Raw genomic sequence first — 15,272 nt, 5'->3', positions numbered from 1 at the left:
AGGAAGGCAGGCAGGTGAGCGGTTAGGAGCCAGCGGTCCCAGGTTGCTAGAGGGATGTCCGACTGCGGTCCTCGATTGGAGAGGGTGAAAGCTGGGCTGAGGGAACCCCCTTTCCGTAAACAAATTTCGTGCACCGGGCCACTAATATATATATAAATGTGAACAAATTTGTGCTGGGCATAAACAAGTATGGTAGAAAAAATTGTGGAGAGCACAGCACAAATATTAAGAAAATTCAATAAGAGGACTTTTGGGATACGTTAATGAATTAAAAAGTTAGAAGAAAAAAAGAGAGAGAGAGATGATAAAAACTAGTTCTAGTAGCTTCTGAAGTTGAGGTCAAGTGAGCTAATGTGCTTCTCCAAATAGCTCAGCTTCTTGGCCTGAGGCCAATCAAATTTGACCCTTGGGCCACAGGAAAGCTGTCCAGTGAAATGGGCCGTGGTCAGTTTGCAGGGAGATGCCAGAGCTATTACCAGTTCCGGTTCCAAAGGCAGGACCCTGGTAAAGTGAATGTCTTTCATCTCATTTACATTCCATTCCAGGGAGTCTCTTAAGTCTCCAGGGGGCTACAGAGAGAAGAAATAAACACAGATCAACCACGTTTTTCCAGATGGTGGAGCACTTGAATGCCCAGCCCATGTGCCGTGATATCTGTGGGCCTGGGGGCTGCCGGGAGGGCTTTGTGAGCTGTGAGCTTTAACCCACATTCATTAGCCATCCTGGGCACCCTGGGCTGTATTCCCGCTCTCCCACCTCCCGAAACAGAGCTATAAGTCACTTGATAGTACCCATGTCCCCGTTTTGCAATGAGAAAACCAAGGCTTGACTGAGCCCATATTCTTGAACTCACACTGCAGTAGGGTTTACTGTGTGAAGGGGTAACAGTCCTCCTGCCCCCTCTGACAGGTGAGGAGATTAGGGCACAGACGGGGAAATGTCTTGCCCAAGGTCCCACAGTCAGGAAGTGGCTGAGTCAGGATTTCATCCTTGTCTTCCTCCAGACCCCAGGTGCGCGCCCCTCTCCCCCACCATGCTCTGCTGCTTCTCGAAAGGGACCATTTTGTCGTCAGCCAGCAGAGAAGCCAATGTAGAGGATGCTGATGAAGGAGGCTCAGATAGGGTCTTTGCCTTCCCTCAGCCACTTCTTTTTTTTTTTTAATGTATTTTTATTGACTTCAGAGAGGAAGGGAGAGGGGGAAAAAGATAGAAACATCAATGAGAGAGAATCATTGATTGGCTGCCTCTTGCACACTCCACACTGGGGAATGAGCCCGCAATACCAGCATGTGCCCCGACCAGGGATTGAACCATGACCTCCTGGTTCATAGGTCAAAACTCAACCCCTGAACCACGCCGGCTGGGCCCCTCAGCCATGTCTTATTAGTCATATGGAGGATCACACAAAATCTCCTCCCGTATCCTCAGTTACTATCCCCTGCGCTGCATGGAACACATATGTACATGGGTTTGGCAGAAGAGGGGTTGCTGAGGAAAGAACAGAGCCAGTGATAAAGCCGTTATGGGCACCAGCTCCAAGCACAGGGTTCAGGAAGACTGTGTGTACCCTGAGGCCACCCTGGCAGCCTTCCCACGCTCACAGACTTTCAGGCCACATGGCTGTGGCTGCTGATGGGAACTTGGAGAACTGCTTGTCAGGAAGGGATTATCTGCTGGGCCAGTGATGCTCAGTGTTGAGAGTTGACCTATGAACCAGGAAGTCACGGTTTGATTCCCAGTCAGGGCACATGCCCAGGTTTCGGGCTTGATCCCCAGTGTGGGACATACAGGAAGCAGCCAATCAATGATTCTGAGTTTCTCATCGTTGATGTTTCTCTCTTTCCTTCCTTTCCCTTCCTCTCTGAAATAAATTAAAATACATTTTTAAAAAGAAAAAAAGAAGAAGAAGAGGTTTCTTGTGGTGTGAGAAACCCCTTCAGTAACTCCCCTAACACCATGTTGGCATTGGACATCAACAGGGATTTCAGAATTTAACCGGGCCTTCAGGACTCACCAACTTGTCGGCTTGTGCTTTTAAATCACTTGCATATTTTAAGAGCTTCACTTTGGTTACCGGTTTACTTGTCTGAAAAGAGAGATTAGAAAGAACTGTGTCATGACTATGGGATTTTTAAATCTTAATAATATCTAACAGGCAACAGACGGAACATGGTCCATAAAGTCGGGCAGACACTCATGCATGGCATCTGCATTCGTCTTTAGACACATGCAACCATACTATGCGACCATATGGAGAACTGAAGTACTGATTGGCACGTGCTGTCATGCAGATGAACCTCAAAAATGGTGGGCTACATGAAGGGCCAGTGAAGGCCATTAAACACAAAGGTCACATCCTGCATGACCCCATTCATATCAAATACCCAGCACAGGTAGATGCACAGTAACGGAGCACAGGTTGGAGGCAACCAAGGGCCGGGAGGGGCGGATAAGGAGCACCTGCTGAAGGGACACAGGATCTGTTTGGGGGCGATGGAGGTGTTCTTGTGCTGGATGGAGGTGGGGGTTTGGGTCCCAGTGGGATTATCCCGAACACTAGCGAATGGCTCACTTAAAAATAGTTGCTTTTCTATTATGTGAATTTCATCTTAATAAAAAAAGTAAATCAAAACAGACTACAAAAGACTTTTGTTCTAATTTCCCCCCAAAGACCAATTGTGGACACATGGGTCATACCTCAGCCAAGTAAGAGTCATAATCGATTTGCTCCACTCCTGAGACACTGAAATCCAGAAGGTTTTTTCTTCCTTCTTTACTGAGCAGGACAGCGTCAATGTCCAGCTGCATCTTTTTAAATTCAGCGTTCATGTGTTTGATGTGCTGTGCGATAAGAAGTCATAAGTAAGTCCATCTTTCTCCAAAAAAGTCACAGAGGAGCAATGAAATTACACCAGACAGCCCTGGCTGGTGTGGCTCAGTTGTTTGGGCATCATCCCTTTAGCACCGAAAGGTTTCTGGTTTAATTCCTGGTCAGAGTACATGCCCAGGTTTCGGGCTCCATCCCCCACGGAGGGGAGGGAAGGCGGGGCATGCAGGAAGCAGTCGATCGTTGTTTCTCTCCTTCTCCCTTCCTCTCTCTCAAAAAAATCTTTTTCTTTTTTTTTTTTTAATTACAGGGGCCCGACCAGCATGGCTCAGTGGTTGAGTGTTGACCTATAGACCAGGAGGTCACAGTTCGATTTCCCGGTCAGGGCACATGCCCTGGTTGCAGCTCGATCCCCAGTAGGGGGTGTGCAGGAGGCAGCCAATCAATGATTCTCTCATCATTGATGTGATATCAATAAAAATATATTTAGAAAAACAATTACACAGGACAAAAAAAAATACACAGGCACTTGACTGGCATTTCTTCTTGCCTCTTCCCTTTCCTCCCACCCCCTTCCTGATTCTTTCCTTATGCCCCATGCAGAGCGCTATGTGAGGATGTGGGGTGCAAAGCAAAATAATATCACATCTTTAGCCTCAAGGACCTCAAAGGGCAGAGGCAGTCTCATAATAAAGGCACAGGACCTCACCAGGACACCAGGGGTGGGGGAGAGCCTTCCAAGAGAGGAGTCTGGGGAGGGCAAAGCAGAGGAGGTGGCTTCTGAGTGAGTCTTAACGAAAAAGATGCTGAAAGAGGGCAGGCAGGCTGCGTTTGGGACAGGAGGCACAGGCATTGGACTCAGGAGGTCGGGGAGCATATGTTTATGGGAACAGGGAGGATGGCCTGGGGTTGTCCTAAGAGCCAGCCAGTAGTGCTGGGTGGCGTGTGGTGCCCAAGGATCCTGGGCCCTTCCCACCCACCGCTGCTCATCCTGGCACACAGAGAGAATGGCTGATGGCAGGCATGATGGGAAAATGTGTGGAGGGCATTTATTTTGGGCTTGGTTACAAAATTACATTTTTATTTATGTACATAGGCAAGATAATCAATACAAAATGTGTATACTGAATCCTCCTTTTTTAAATTTATGTTTTGTAAATCCTCACCCAAGGATATTTAGAGAGAGCAGAAGGGAGAGGGAAAGAGAGAGACACACCTCTTGGTTGAGACATATACACACACACACACACACACACACACACACACACACACACGGGCTGACACTCTAACCACTGAGAAACACCAGCCAGGGTTACTAGTATACTGCTTTCAAATAAACTCCTCATATAGGAAAACTGTCAGGCCACATGACATCATGGGGCTACTGGGGGCCTTTTGTGACACCTCAGTGGACAGGCTGTAGGGTTTGAGGAACAACATCGTCCCTGGTACCCCTTGTGTCTGCTTCCGATTTGGAAGTCCAGAGGAGAGAAGGCTCCTTAGATTCTCTCCTCACAGCTGAGAAGCCCAGAGGGCTTGGAGGTATGGGGGAGTGGGGATGGCCTTGAAGGATGGCATCCTGGGCCTGGGCAGCTAAAACTCTGTCGCTCCCTCTGCTGGTCAGAAGGGGCCATTTCATCCTGTCCCCTTCCATTCTTGCTCCCACGCTGTCCCAGGCCCAGGGCCAGCAGAGCTCAGGCAGAAAATGGTGGCCAGTCTTACAGAGCCAATCTCCCTGCGAAGCAAGAGGGGCTTGCTCCTTTCGGAACACTGACCCTCAGGGAGACAGAATCTTTCCCTCGGAGGCCCCGTTAGGGGACAATCAACTGGAGGTACTCATGCCTCAAGAAAGACCCAGATTGGGGGGTGGTGGGGAGGGATGCACCTATTTTGGAATTAGAGGTGAGGGTTGCACAACCTTATGAACACGTACAAAGTGTCACTCTAAAGTGGTTGATTTGATATGAATTTTACCCCCGTTTGAAACAGCAAAGACAACTGGATTGGGGAAAGAGCCACGGGAATGTCCTGGCTGGCTCCGAGTGCGTACCTCCTCGACGGTGAGATGCTCACTGACATTGTAGATGTTCTCCAGCTGCAGGGCGGTGTAGAAGCCTTTGTTGTCTTTGCAGTCACTGTGGGGATAAGAAGAGCGACCATGAACCAGAGAGGTAGCTGTGGCTCCCTCTGTCCACTGGCAATGAGGAAGAGAAAGGGTCTCTGACAAAGTGGACAATGGGGGGTCCACGCAGCAGGTCATCGCCAGCAGCGGCCTGAACCCCTGTGGCGCCCACCTTTCCTGACTTCGTTCCCTGCTTTACAAAATGTCCCATTGGAAACAGATTCAGTAGGGTTGGTAAATATGTTCTCTGTCTGTCTCCTCTGTGTTCTTTCCAGGTCTGTGCGGAATAACACATTGATACATCGGGAAGAAATTAATTCTCATTTACAAACATCCCAGCCCAGCTGGTGTGGCTCAGTGGTTGAGTGCCAACCTATGAACCAGGTCAGGGTTTGATTCCCGGTCAGGGCACGTGCCCGGGTTGGGGGCTCGATCCCCAGTGAGGGGCATGCAGGAGGCAGCTTATCAATAATTCTCTCTCATCATTGATGTTTCTCTCTCTCCCTCTCCCTTCCTCTCTGAAATCAATAAAAATATTAAAAAATTAAACTTAACAAGAAACAAAACAACACTTGCTATAACTAGGTGTTACAAGGCATATCTTTATTAAACAGTTCTGGCAAACCTCTGCCAGCACATCTCTCTCTGTATCCCCAGGGCTGAGCTTCACCCACTACACACCTGGTTGGAGGCATATTCTAATGGCAGGATGGAGACATCCAGGGGGCGACCGACAGGTCAGGATCCTTTGGTAGAAACCTGACTTGGCCTTACCTCTCTGTGCTTCCTTAAAATGGGAAAACCACCTCCCCTGAGCCTCATCTGATGCATATTTCTGCCACCTGCACAGCCACTTCCTGAGGGCGTGTCCTCCCTGTGCTGCAGCCAGAGTCCTCTAGCTCTGAGAGGTGCCTGGAGAAGAAACACTCTACATCCCTAGGAGGTGTGATAGTCCTCCCCAGGGAACCCCAAGTAGGCTGGTGCTGCTGGAGCAGAGGGCTTGATGTACTAACAGAAGGAAGACTAGAGTTCTGCAGGAGGCAGAATCACAAAGAACGTAGTCTTGACCTCTCCGCATAGGGATGGTTTAATCGTGCACAGAAACACCAGTGGATTGATAATGTCTGCCTAGAACAAGCTGTTGAGAAAACTCCTGAGAGGTCTCTGGGCTGAGTAGAAGACCACAGTTGATTAGCAATGTCTGCCAGGGGGGCAAAGTGTAAGGATGGTGGACACATGTGCCACTCATCTGCTGTCTCTGCTAGAGGAGCTGAGAGACACTGAAATGTCTTTCCTGTTGCACAGAGAGGAAGTGCACTGTCCAAGGTCACAGAGGCCCAGTGGCAGAGCCAGGACTGGAGCCCAGGCAGCCCCCACCGCACAGCCTGGCCCTTGAGCTGCATCACCATTCGCACGTCTGTGGTTTGGACCCACTCAACTGGCTCTGTGTTACGTGGCATTTATTTGGGGCAGGGTGGTCCTTGAACAAGAGTTTTCACAGGGTCCCACTATGCATTTTCAAGTCACCTTCACCAGTGTGTCCTAGTGATCCCTGGACAGGGGGACCTTAAAGCACCACCATTCCAAGGTCTAGAAGGTTCTCAAGGGAAGGATCATCTTCTTGGTCTTATTTCTACTATTTCTTTGGTAAGACTAGAGAACAGCTTAATTCTGAAACTGGCAAGTCTGATCATTAAGGTTAAAGACACTTTGAAAATAAAATTCTCATTCTGGAAAGAAAACAACATTTGAACTAGCAAAAACAAACAAACAAACAAACAAACAAACAAACACGTAATGCAATTACTTATACCTGTAAACTTGTTCAAAAGTGAGATTAATATCCGGTTTGTTAAGTACCATGCCAGAGAGATAGTATTTCCAATTCTCATTTAGTAAATACGGTGTGTCAATGATCTAGAACAAAATTTTAAAACTTTTAAAAAAGACAGTTTTATACTAACATATACACATATAATAAAAACAATATTATGTTAAGTATATTTTAGGGATTTTCATGTCATGATGCTCCTCATTGATGTTCAATTTAAAACTAGAAAACAATAGTGTGGTTGGAATAAATCAAACCACCACTGGGTAGCATCAACAAAAATTATTGAAATTGCTTTGGAGAACACTACTTTTTAGTAAAACGAACACATTAGAAATGACAAGAAGAACAGACCATTTTATTCAGAGTAGCTAATAGAAAGCCACAAAGCGGTTGACCCAGCTCCTCACTACTTCTCTCTAGACAAAATGAATTAACACTCACACATTCTCTGACTTCACATCATATATATTTAACATGGGCTAATTCATGCATGGCTGTTTATGTGCTTGAGGAGTGGAAATGGTTTAGAAATATTCCCTACTTTTTAAGAATTATTTTTAACGATTTAACACAATATGGAAGATAATAAAGTTTGGTTTGATGTGTTGTTACTATTTTTTATCAAGAGTTCATGTGGGGATAATATGACAAATCAATGCTCTCAGTTTTTCTTAACCAACCAAATCATTATAATACCATGACAACAACTCATTAGTTTAATAGGCATTCACCTGATTTTATGACAGATCCTGAGTTGGAAAATATATACAGTAAAACAGGGAAACATAAATACGTTTTTTTTTAAAAATCAGAATCTGGAAAAACATCGGAAAGCCAAACTTAGAGGGAAAACATGAAAACCCAAATGTCCTTCTAATTAAATGAAGCTAAATGTGAAATGGCCCCCTAGACTGTGTGTAGAAGTTGGGTTTGAGGGAGAAAATGAGGCTTGAGATCCACTTCTAACTGCCTCATCATATTTCTGCCAAGAACAAACTATCTTGCCAGGAGGCATATAATTTATCATCCCCTTAACTTCAAATATATGGTCTCAAACCATCTGTGTGGGTGATTGTCATCTGGGAAATTCTTTAAAATGTCAGAAACTTCCTGGGGTCTGGAGGCACCCAGGGATTTATCTTCTGATATTTCCAGCCGCATTTGGGAACTACTGCTGAGCAAAATTTTCTTCTCCCCATATATTAACATCCCCATTGATACACATGCCTTAATTCCTGGTACTGATTTCACGTACAAAAAAATAATAATAATAATAACAGCATAATGTTTTTGCTCTAATAAATAGAAGGAATCTCAACTTTTTGAATAAAAACCAAACTGCTCATCTTTTTTGCACTGCTCTTGAAAAAAACCAAAGTTTTGGCTCAAGCTCTGCCTTAATGGTCACAAAAACTGCATTTACCTTGAATAACTCCTTGTTTTGGTAAGGTTCACAGACCAATTTTTCCATATTTGCACCAAGGATAAAAGTAAGAACCACAAAGAGCATCAATATCCAACAAAAGAGGAAACTAACTCCAACCCCGCTGCAAAGAAATAGAAATAAAGTTAAGAATTCTATAAGGAATTATTCAATATTCAATATTACCTATCAGTAATTACTGACTCTATACTCAGTGTAGAACAGGAACCTGCATCTTCAGCTGGTTGCAGGTCAAACGAGTCAGCTTACCCAGGAGTGAAGACAGAAAGTGGTCAGCACAGTGGTCTTTCAGTCCTGGGCACATATGTACTTAGGGAACCCTTAAGGCTTATTCCTGGTCCACTGGCAGCCAGTACCATGGTTCAGACATGAGCTCTGAGTTACCTGAGTGAACCAAGACTTTCTGCAGAGGACACTGTGAGTGGGGAGGTTCTGAAGCAGGAAATGTGCCCTTGGGAGTCTGAAGGGGGCCAACATGGCTCTGCATCCAGAGCACAGAGTGTGGCGAATAGCAACTTGAGAGGCAGGTAGGGGTGTACTGGAAAGGGGCTGCTAGACCCAGGGAAGGGAAGATACTGAGGGGCTTTACGTTCAAGAGAAACACAATGCAACTTCTCTTTGAAGAAGAATACTCTTTGCAGAGCATGAAATTTCTGGAGTTTCAAAGGGAACAAGCTAGATGACCATATAGATCAGTATCTGATAACAGGTCAATCTTTAACAAGTATCTGATGAATATATGGATGGATGGATGGATGGATGGATGGATGGATGGATGGATGGATGGATGGATGGATACATGGATGGATGGATGGATGGATGGATGGATGGATGGATGGATGGATGGATACATGGATGGATGGATGGATGGATGGATGGATGGATGGATGGATGGATGGATGGATGGATGGATGGATGGATGGATGGATGGATGGATGGATGGATGGATGGATGGCTAAATAGACGGGTGGATGAATGGATATGAATATAAGGAAAAACAATGGGAATAAAGAAAGCAAACTTAGATATAATTTTTATAATAGCTGCTTTAAAAAGGAGCCCACCATTAACAGTTTGTTTAAGCTTATCTATCAAAGTGCAACTATTTTAGAATTTTATTTGACTTTTTTACTCTTGATGAAATTTCCCAAATTGATAAAAGTATAATCAACCAACACACCGATGAAACGCAGTGCTCAGTCCAGAGGACCACCATGGTCACCTACTCTCCTCTGAGTTTCCACCCCTCCACTGGCAAGGAAGAGCAAACACTCACGCCATGAGGAAGATGCCTCCAGTGTTTGAGACGGAGCCTCGTGTGGTTGGGGTGGCATTTGGGTTATAGCCAAACACGCCACACAACAAGCCCAGGTAATAAAAAATCATGATGAGAGTCAGCAAACAGCAGATAATCAAGAAACTCAGCCACCTGGTGAAACAAGCACAGTGCTATCATACATGAAAGAGGCGACATCACCGGGGCAGAAACAACTGAGTATAATACTTGGCAATGAAATATCAGAAGCCCTTGCTAATTCCTCAGAAGGTGATGTGAAATGATGCCTTCCCACTGCTAGTTTTCCAACCCAACCAATAAGAAGCCTTAATTTTTAGCTTGGCTTTGAAGCATCCTCGTTCTATGGTCATAGGATTATTTTCTTCCTTTGCTTCACTTCTGTGGAGCTCATAAGCAGGGTTTGCTCAACTTCTCCAGGGCTACAGGTAACAATGAGCCTTAAGACTTTTATGTTCTTTCAAGATTCCTAAGCCTGGATGTGCTTATTAGAATAATGAGGAGGTATAATCAGATCAAGATTAGTCAACAGACAAAGAAATATTGAGCTCTTTTCCCAGGTATTTCTCTAAAATATTTTGTGACTGTACGAATGTTTGGTAGGCATTATGCTCTCCACAGAACCAGAAATTCTCCCCACAGTAAGTATATTTTAGAATTTTACAAGCATCCTAAATCAAATGCCTGCAGAATGCAAATATTAATTTTGTAATGGTCCTGTGTGACATTTGAGGATAATGGATCCCCAATTAGGTCTTCCTGGCAGTCCTAGAGTGTACACTAAGCTTTTCTGGCAGCTGAGGGTAAAAATACTTTCCAACCTTTAAAACACTAAAAAAGAATTTACTTGTGAGACAAAAGCCCGCTACTAAAGCTTTTCATCCGATTAAAAGCAATCTTGATAATTATAATAATAGCCACCTGCATCCCTTCTATGGCATTTGTTCCAGATCCTAGGGGACATGTAATTCAATAAGCCATGGAATGTGGCCTCAGAAATCCTTTCCCGTTAATGCATGCCTCATTGGCTTAGTTAAATTTCTTTTAAAAATAAGCTGATGGTCTCCGGGCAGGGGGAGCTGATAGGTGGACAGATAACTACCCTTCTTTCCATTTGTGAAACTTTAATGAGATTGTAAGTTCTCTGAGAAAGGGTCTGTCTTATGTTTGCCCTGATACCCACTGGGGTGGCCTCACCCCACGGTAGGAAAATGGCCTGTGGATTACAGGACAATAATAAAGAGATAGTCAGATGGAGTTGAAAATGCACCTCTGACATGTTGCTGCCTTGAGTCATTGCATTCCCCTGAGCCTCAGTTTTCTACAAAGTGAGGCTATAAATAGAACACAACCCAGGGGACGTTTGTGCATATTATACAAGAAGTCATGCGGCTCTTGGTGGGCATGCTGTAACCGTTCCCTAATGGCTAGTGAGTATTGTTATGATTTATCTTATACTCTTACATAACAAATAACCCAAATAGGAATGAATGTCTCCGGAGTGTCCTTGGGTTTGGGCAGTGAGAACACTTCCAGTAGCAGGTCATGGGGCTGAGCCTTTCAGAGGGGGAAGTGTTCTCAACAGCTCACCTGATCCTCTGAATCCCTCAAGTCGCCACGTCCTTCCCTCCTGGCCCTTGGTCTGATATTCTGCCCACACCTCCCAGGGCCAAACCCCATGGCTAGCACTTTCTAATGGGGCAAACGGCTGCTTACCTGAGCTCTTTGAACAACTGACTGGGTTCAGGGATGCATTTTCTGCAAGCACTGACCTCTTCATATTTATTTTATAAACCAACAATAGAAAGAGTATTACCCAAATGCCCTTGTCTTTCTTAATTAAAGTTTTAAAATCCTGGTATGTGCCTCAGATAATTATAACTATGATTCTAGAAGTCACTAATGACATCGAAAGTGCAACTTATTAAAAATGTGGCTCAAGAACTTCAAGTCTTCAAGTTAAATAAAATATGGAATGCATCCTGAATTTGCAGGTCATCTCTGCAGCGATATGCTCATGTTCTTCATGTAATTTCAATTATACTTTATTTTTTATTTCCACAATAAATTTACTTATAAGGTTTTATGATCTGTGATTTTTTTTCTCTTTTTAAATCCTCACCCGAGGATATTTTTCCATTGTTTTTTTTTTTTTGTTTTTTTTTTTGAGAGAGACAGTAGAAGGGAGGGAGGAAGGGGGAGAGAGAGAGAGAAACATCGATATGAGAGAGACACATCAATTGGTTGCCTCCTGCACACTCCCTGACCAGGGCCAGGGATCGAGCCTGCAACCAAAGTATATGCCCTTGACTGGGAATCAAACCCAAGATCCTTTAGTCTGAGGGCTGACACTCTAACCACTGAGCAAAACTGGGCAAGGCTGTGATTTTTTTTCAATTACAGTTTACATTCAATATTATTCTGTATCGAGGGGACCAAGATGGTGGCATAAGTAAACACTTGAACTTGCTGTCTCGCACAACCACATCAAAACTACAACTAAAAGACAAAACTGATATCATCCAGAACCACGGGAAGGCTGGCTGAGTGGAAGTTATACAACTAGAAGGAAAGAGAAAAGCGCACTGAGACTAGGAGGAGGTGCAGAGGTGTGGAGGTTTAGAGGCGCGTGCGGAAATGGGCTGGCAACTGGGTACGCTGTTGTCTTTTTCAATCGGGAAGGAGATACAAGCTCCTGACTTCTCTGAACTCGAGTTCTGGGCGAGACTCTGGGGATCCAGACTCATTTGGGGAGAAACTGGACTGTCTGGCATCAGGCCGGAACACGAGGGTGGCTTTCTCTCAGAGGTGCTTGCAGCGATCATTGTTCCTGCATGGTGCCGGGGGACACAGAGACTCGGGGAACTCTTTGGGGCAGGACTGACGGGCAGCTATTGCTGTATGCTCTGCCCTGGTGATTCCCTGAGATCCCACCCTACTCAATTTAGACCCCCACCCAAGCTGTGCGCAGAGGCTTTTGCATATGAATGGCCTGGCCTTTTGTAATCTAAAACCTAACAAACTGAAGCTGGGTCAGAGAGCCCCGAGCTTCCAAAGGAAGGCCCAAGGCTTGACAGCAGCTTGCATTGCTTCATAGCTGGGCTTCATCCAGGCACCTCCAAACCCCAAACAAAGAGGAGAAATCTGCAGATCTCTCTGTAGCTCCTGCTGGGTGCCCTCAGGCAGTGGCTAACTTTGCACCTCCTTGGAGATCCAAGAGCCAGTGTACGCAGCAGTCAGAGTGAGACCATCCAGATTACAACTCTTCACATCTATAAGAGACATACTCAGGGGGCAGACTCAGTGAGTGCCAAAGCCCCACTGAAGTAAGTCCTGCCCCATAAGAGTGTCTCCAGCAGAGAAGTTCTCCCATTGTAGACACAACTGGTCCTCACAGCCAATTGGCCTGGAGGTCAATTCCTCCTAGTGATATCAACAGCAATCAAGGCTCAACTACAACAAGACTGTGCACACAGCCCACAAAGGGGTGCACCAAGAGTGTCCACCTCAGGTAATTAGGGAGGCTGAGCCACTGGGCCCTATAGGACACCTAGCACACAAAGTCACTCTATCAACATAGGGAAGTAGCCAAAATGTGGAGACAAAGAAACAGGTCAAAATGAAAGAAATGGAGGAAAGCAAACTACTGGATATAGAGTTCAAAACCAAGGTTATAAGGTTACTCAAGAATCTTCTAGAAACCTCCGAGAAATTTAGTGAGACCCTCAAGGATATGAAAAAGGACCAATTAGAAATTAAGCATATACTGACTGAAATAAAGAATAACATACAGCCGAGACCAGTTTGGCTCAGTGGATAGAGCGTCAGCCTGAGGACTGAAGGGTCCCGGGTTCGATTCTGGTCAAGGGCATGTACCTTGGTTGTGGACACATACCCAGTAGGGAGTGTGTAGGAGGCAGCTGATCGATGTTTCTCTCTCACTGATGTTTATAACTCTATCTTTCTCCCTTCCTCTCTGTAAAAAATCAATAAAATATATATATTTTTAAAAAGAATAATATACAGAGATCCAACAGCAGACTAGAGGATCCCAAGAATCAAGTCAAAGATTTAAAATATGAAGAAGCAAAAAACACCCAACTGGAAAAGCAAAAAGAAAAAAAGAATCCAAAAATATGAAGATAGGGTAAGGAGCCTCTGGGACAACTTCAAGTGTACCAACATCAGAATTATGGGGGTGCCAGAAGAAGAGAGAGAGCAAGATACTGAAAACCTATTTGAAGAAATAATGACAGAAAACTTCCCCTACCTGGTGAAAGAAATAGACTTACAAGTCCAGGAAGCACAGAGAACCCCAAACAAAAGGAATCCAAAGAGGACCACACCAAGACACATCATAATTAAAATGCCAAGGGCTAAATACAAAGAGAGAATATTAAAAGCAGCAAGAGAAAAACAGTTAGTTATCTACAAGGGAGTACCCATATGACTGTCAGTTGATTTCTCAACAGAAACTATGCAGGCCAGAAGGGAGTAGCAAGAAATATTCAAAGTGATGAATAGCAAGGACCTACAACCAAGATTACTCTACCCAGAAAAGCTATCATTTAGAATTGAAGGTCAGATAAAGAGCTTCACAGACAAGAAAAAGCTAAAGGAGTTCATCACTGCCAAACCAATACTATATGAAATGCTGAAAGGTATTCCTTCAGAAGAGGAAGAAGAAAAAAAAGGTAAAGATAAAAATTATGAACAACAAAGTGACCACAAATACATATCTATCAACAAGTGAATCTAAAAATCAAGTCAATAAAAAATCTGATGAACATAAACTGGTGAATAGAATAGAATCAGGGGCATAGAAAGGGAGTGGACTGACAATTCTCGGGGGGAAGAGGATTGGGGGGTATGGGAAGAGACTGGACAAAAATTGTAAACCTATGGATGTGGATAGTGGGGGGTGGGGGCGTAAGGGCAGGGGATGAAGTGGGAACCAGGTGGAGGGGAGCTATGGGGGGGAAAAGAGGAACAACTGTAATAATCTGAACAATAAAGATTTATTTAAAAAAAAAAAAAAGAGTTTAGCTCCAGTGGCTAAGTAACTTGACAAAGGTATGTAGAAATGGCTCTCTCAAAGACCGTTAATAGGGATTCAATTGTCAGGAGACAAAGGTGAACTATTCATGCCACCTGACCCAGTATTTCTACCCTTAGAAATGTATTCTACAGAAATAGTCCTACAAATTCATCACAAAAAAGATGCATATGCAAATATTCATTGCAGCAGTGCCCAACAGCCATTAAAATGGATAAATCAGAGCAACATGCAAATATGTAGGACAAATGCCCATAATATATAAAGTTAAAGAAAGCAAGCAAAATATGTATATACTAGAGGCCCAGTGCACGAATTGATGCATGGGTGGGATCCCTCTGGGTGGCCTGCAGGGATCAGGCCGAAACCTGCAGTCCAATGCTGCCTGCAGCTCCTACCTGCTGCTCCCGCTCATCCCGGCCCCACTGTGCCTACCGCGGGCTCATGCCCAATCAGTCCCGATTGGGAGAGGCTTGCACTGCCACAGCAGCACTCGACAGCCATGAGCCCTATATCTGGTGCCCTCCCAAGGGGAGTGGCCTGCAGGATCAGGCTGAAACTGGCTCTCCAATATCCCTCCAAGGGTCCCGAATTGCGAGAGGGTGCAGGACAGGCTGAGGGACCCCACCGGTGCACGATTGGGCCGGGGAAGGACTATGGGAGGGCTCCAGGGCGTGTCCGGCCCATCTCACTCA

The 15,272-nt window shown here is 44.9% G+C and overlaps 1 protein-coding gene across 1 annotated transcript in view; it reads right to left on the bottom strand.

Annotated features, from left to right (window-relative positions):
• The window catches only part of PROM1 (prominin 1), an 84,747-nt gene that overhangs the window by 13,189 nt on the left and 56,286 nt on the right, over positions 1 to 15,272 (bottom strand). The window contains exons 11-17 of the mRNA XM_028159602.2: positions 9,504 to 9,656; positions 8,207 to 8,330; positions 6,763 to 6,866; positions 4,878 to 4,962; positions 2,698 to 2,841; positions 2,015 to 2,086; positions 477 to 569 (exon numbers count right to left, since the gene is read on the bottom strand). Coding sequence (XP_028015403.2) covers positions 477 to 569; positions 2,015 to 2,086; positions 2,698 to 2,841; positions 4,878 to 4,962; positions 6,763 to 6,866; positions 8,207 to 8,330; positions 9,504 to 9,656 — 775 coding nt within the window. The remainder of the gene's footprint in view (positions 1 to 476; positions 570 to 2,014; positions 2,087 to 2,697; positions 2,842 to 4,877; positions 4,963 to 6,762; positions 6,867 to 8,206; positions 8,331 to 9,503; positions 9,657 to 15,272) is intronic.

Source organism: Eptesicus fuscus, chromosome 2 (genome assembly GCF_027574615.1).
Source record: "Eptesicus fuscus isolate TK198812 chromosome 2, DD_ASM_mEF_20220401, whole genome shotgun sequence".
Taxonomy (NCBI): Eukaryota; Metazoa; Chordata; class Mammalia; order Chiroptera; family Vespertilionidae; genus Eptesicus; species Eptesicus fuscus.
The sequence above is the reverse complement of the archived record's forward strand: the minus strand, read 5'-3'. Positions and strand labels throughout refer to the sequence as shown.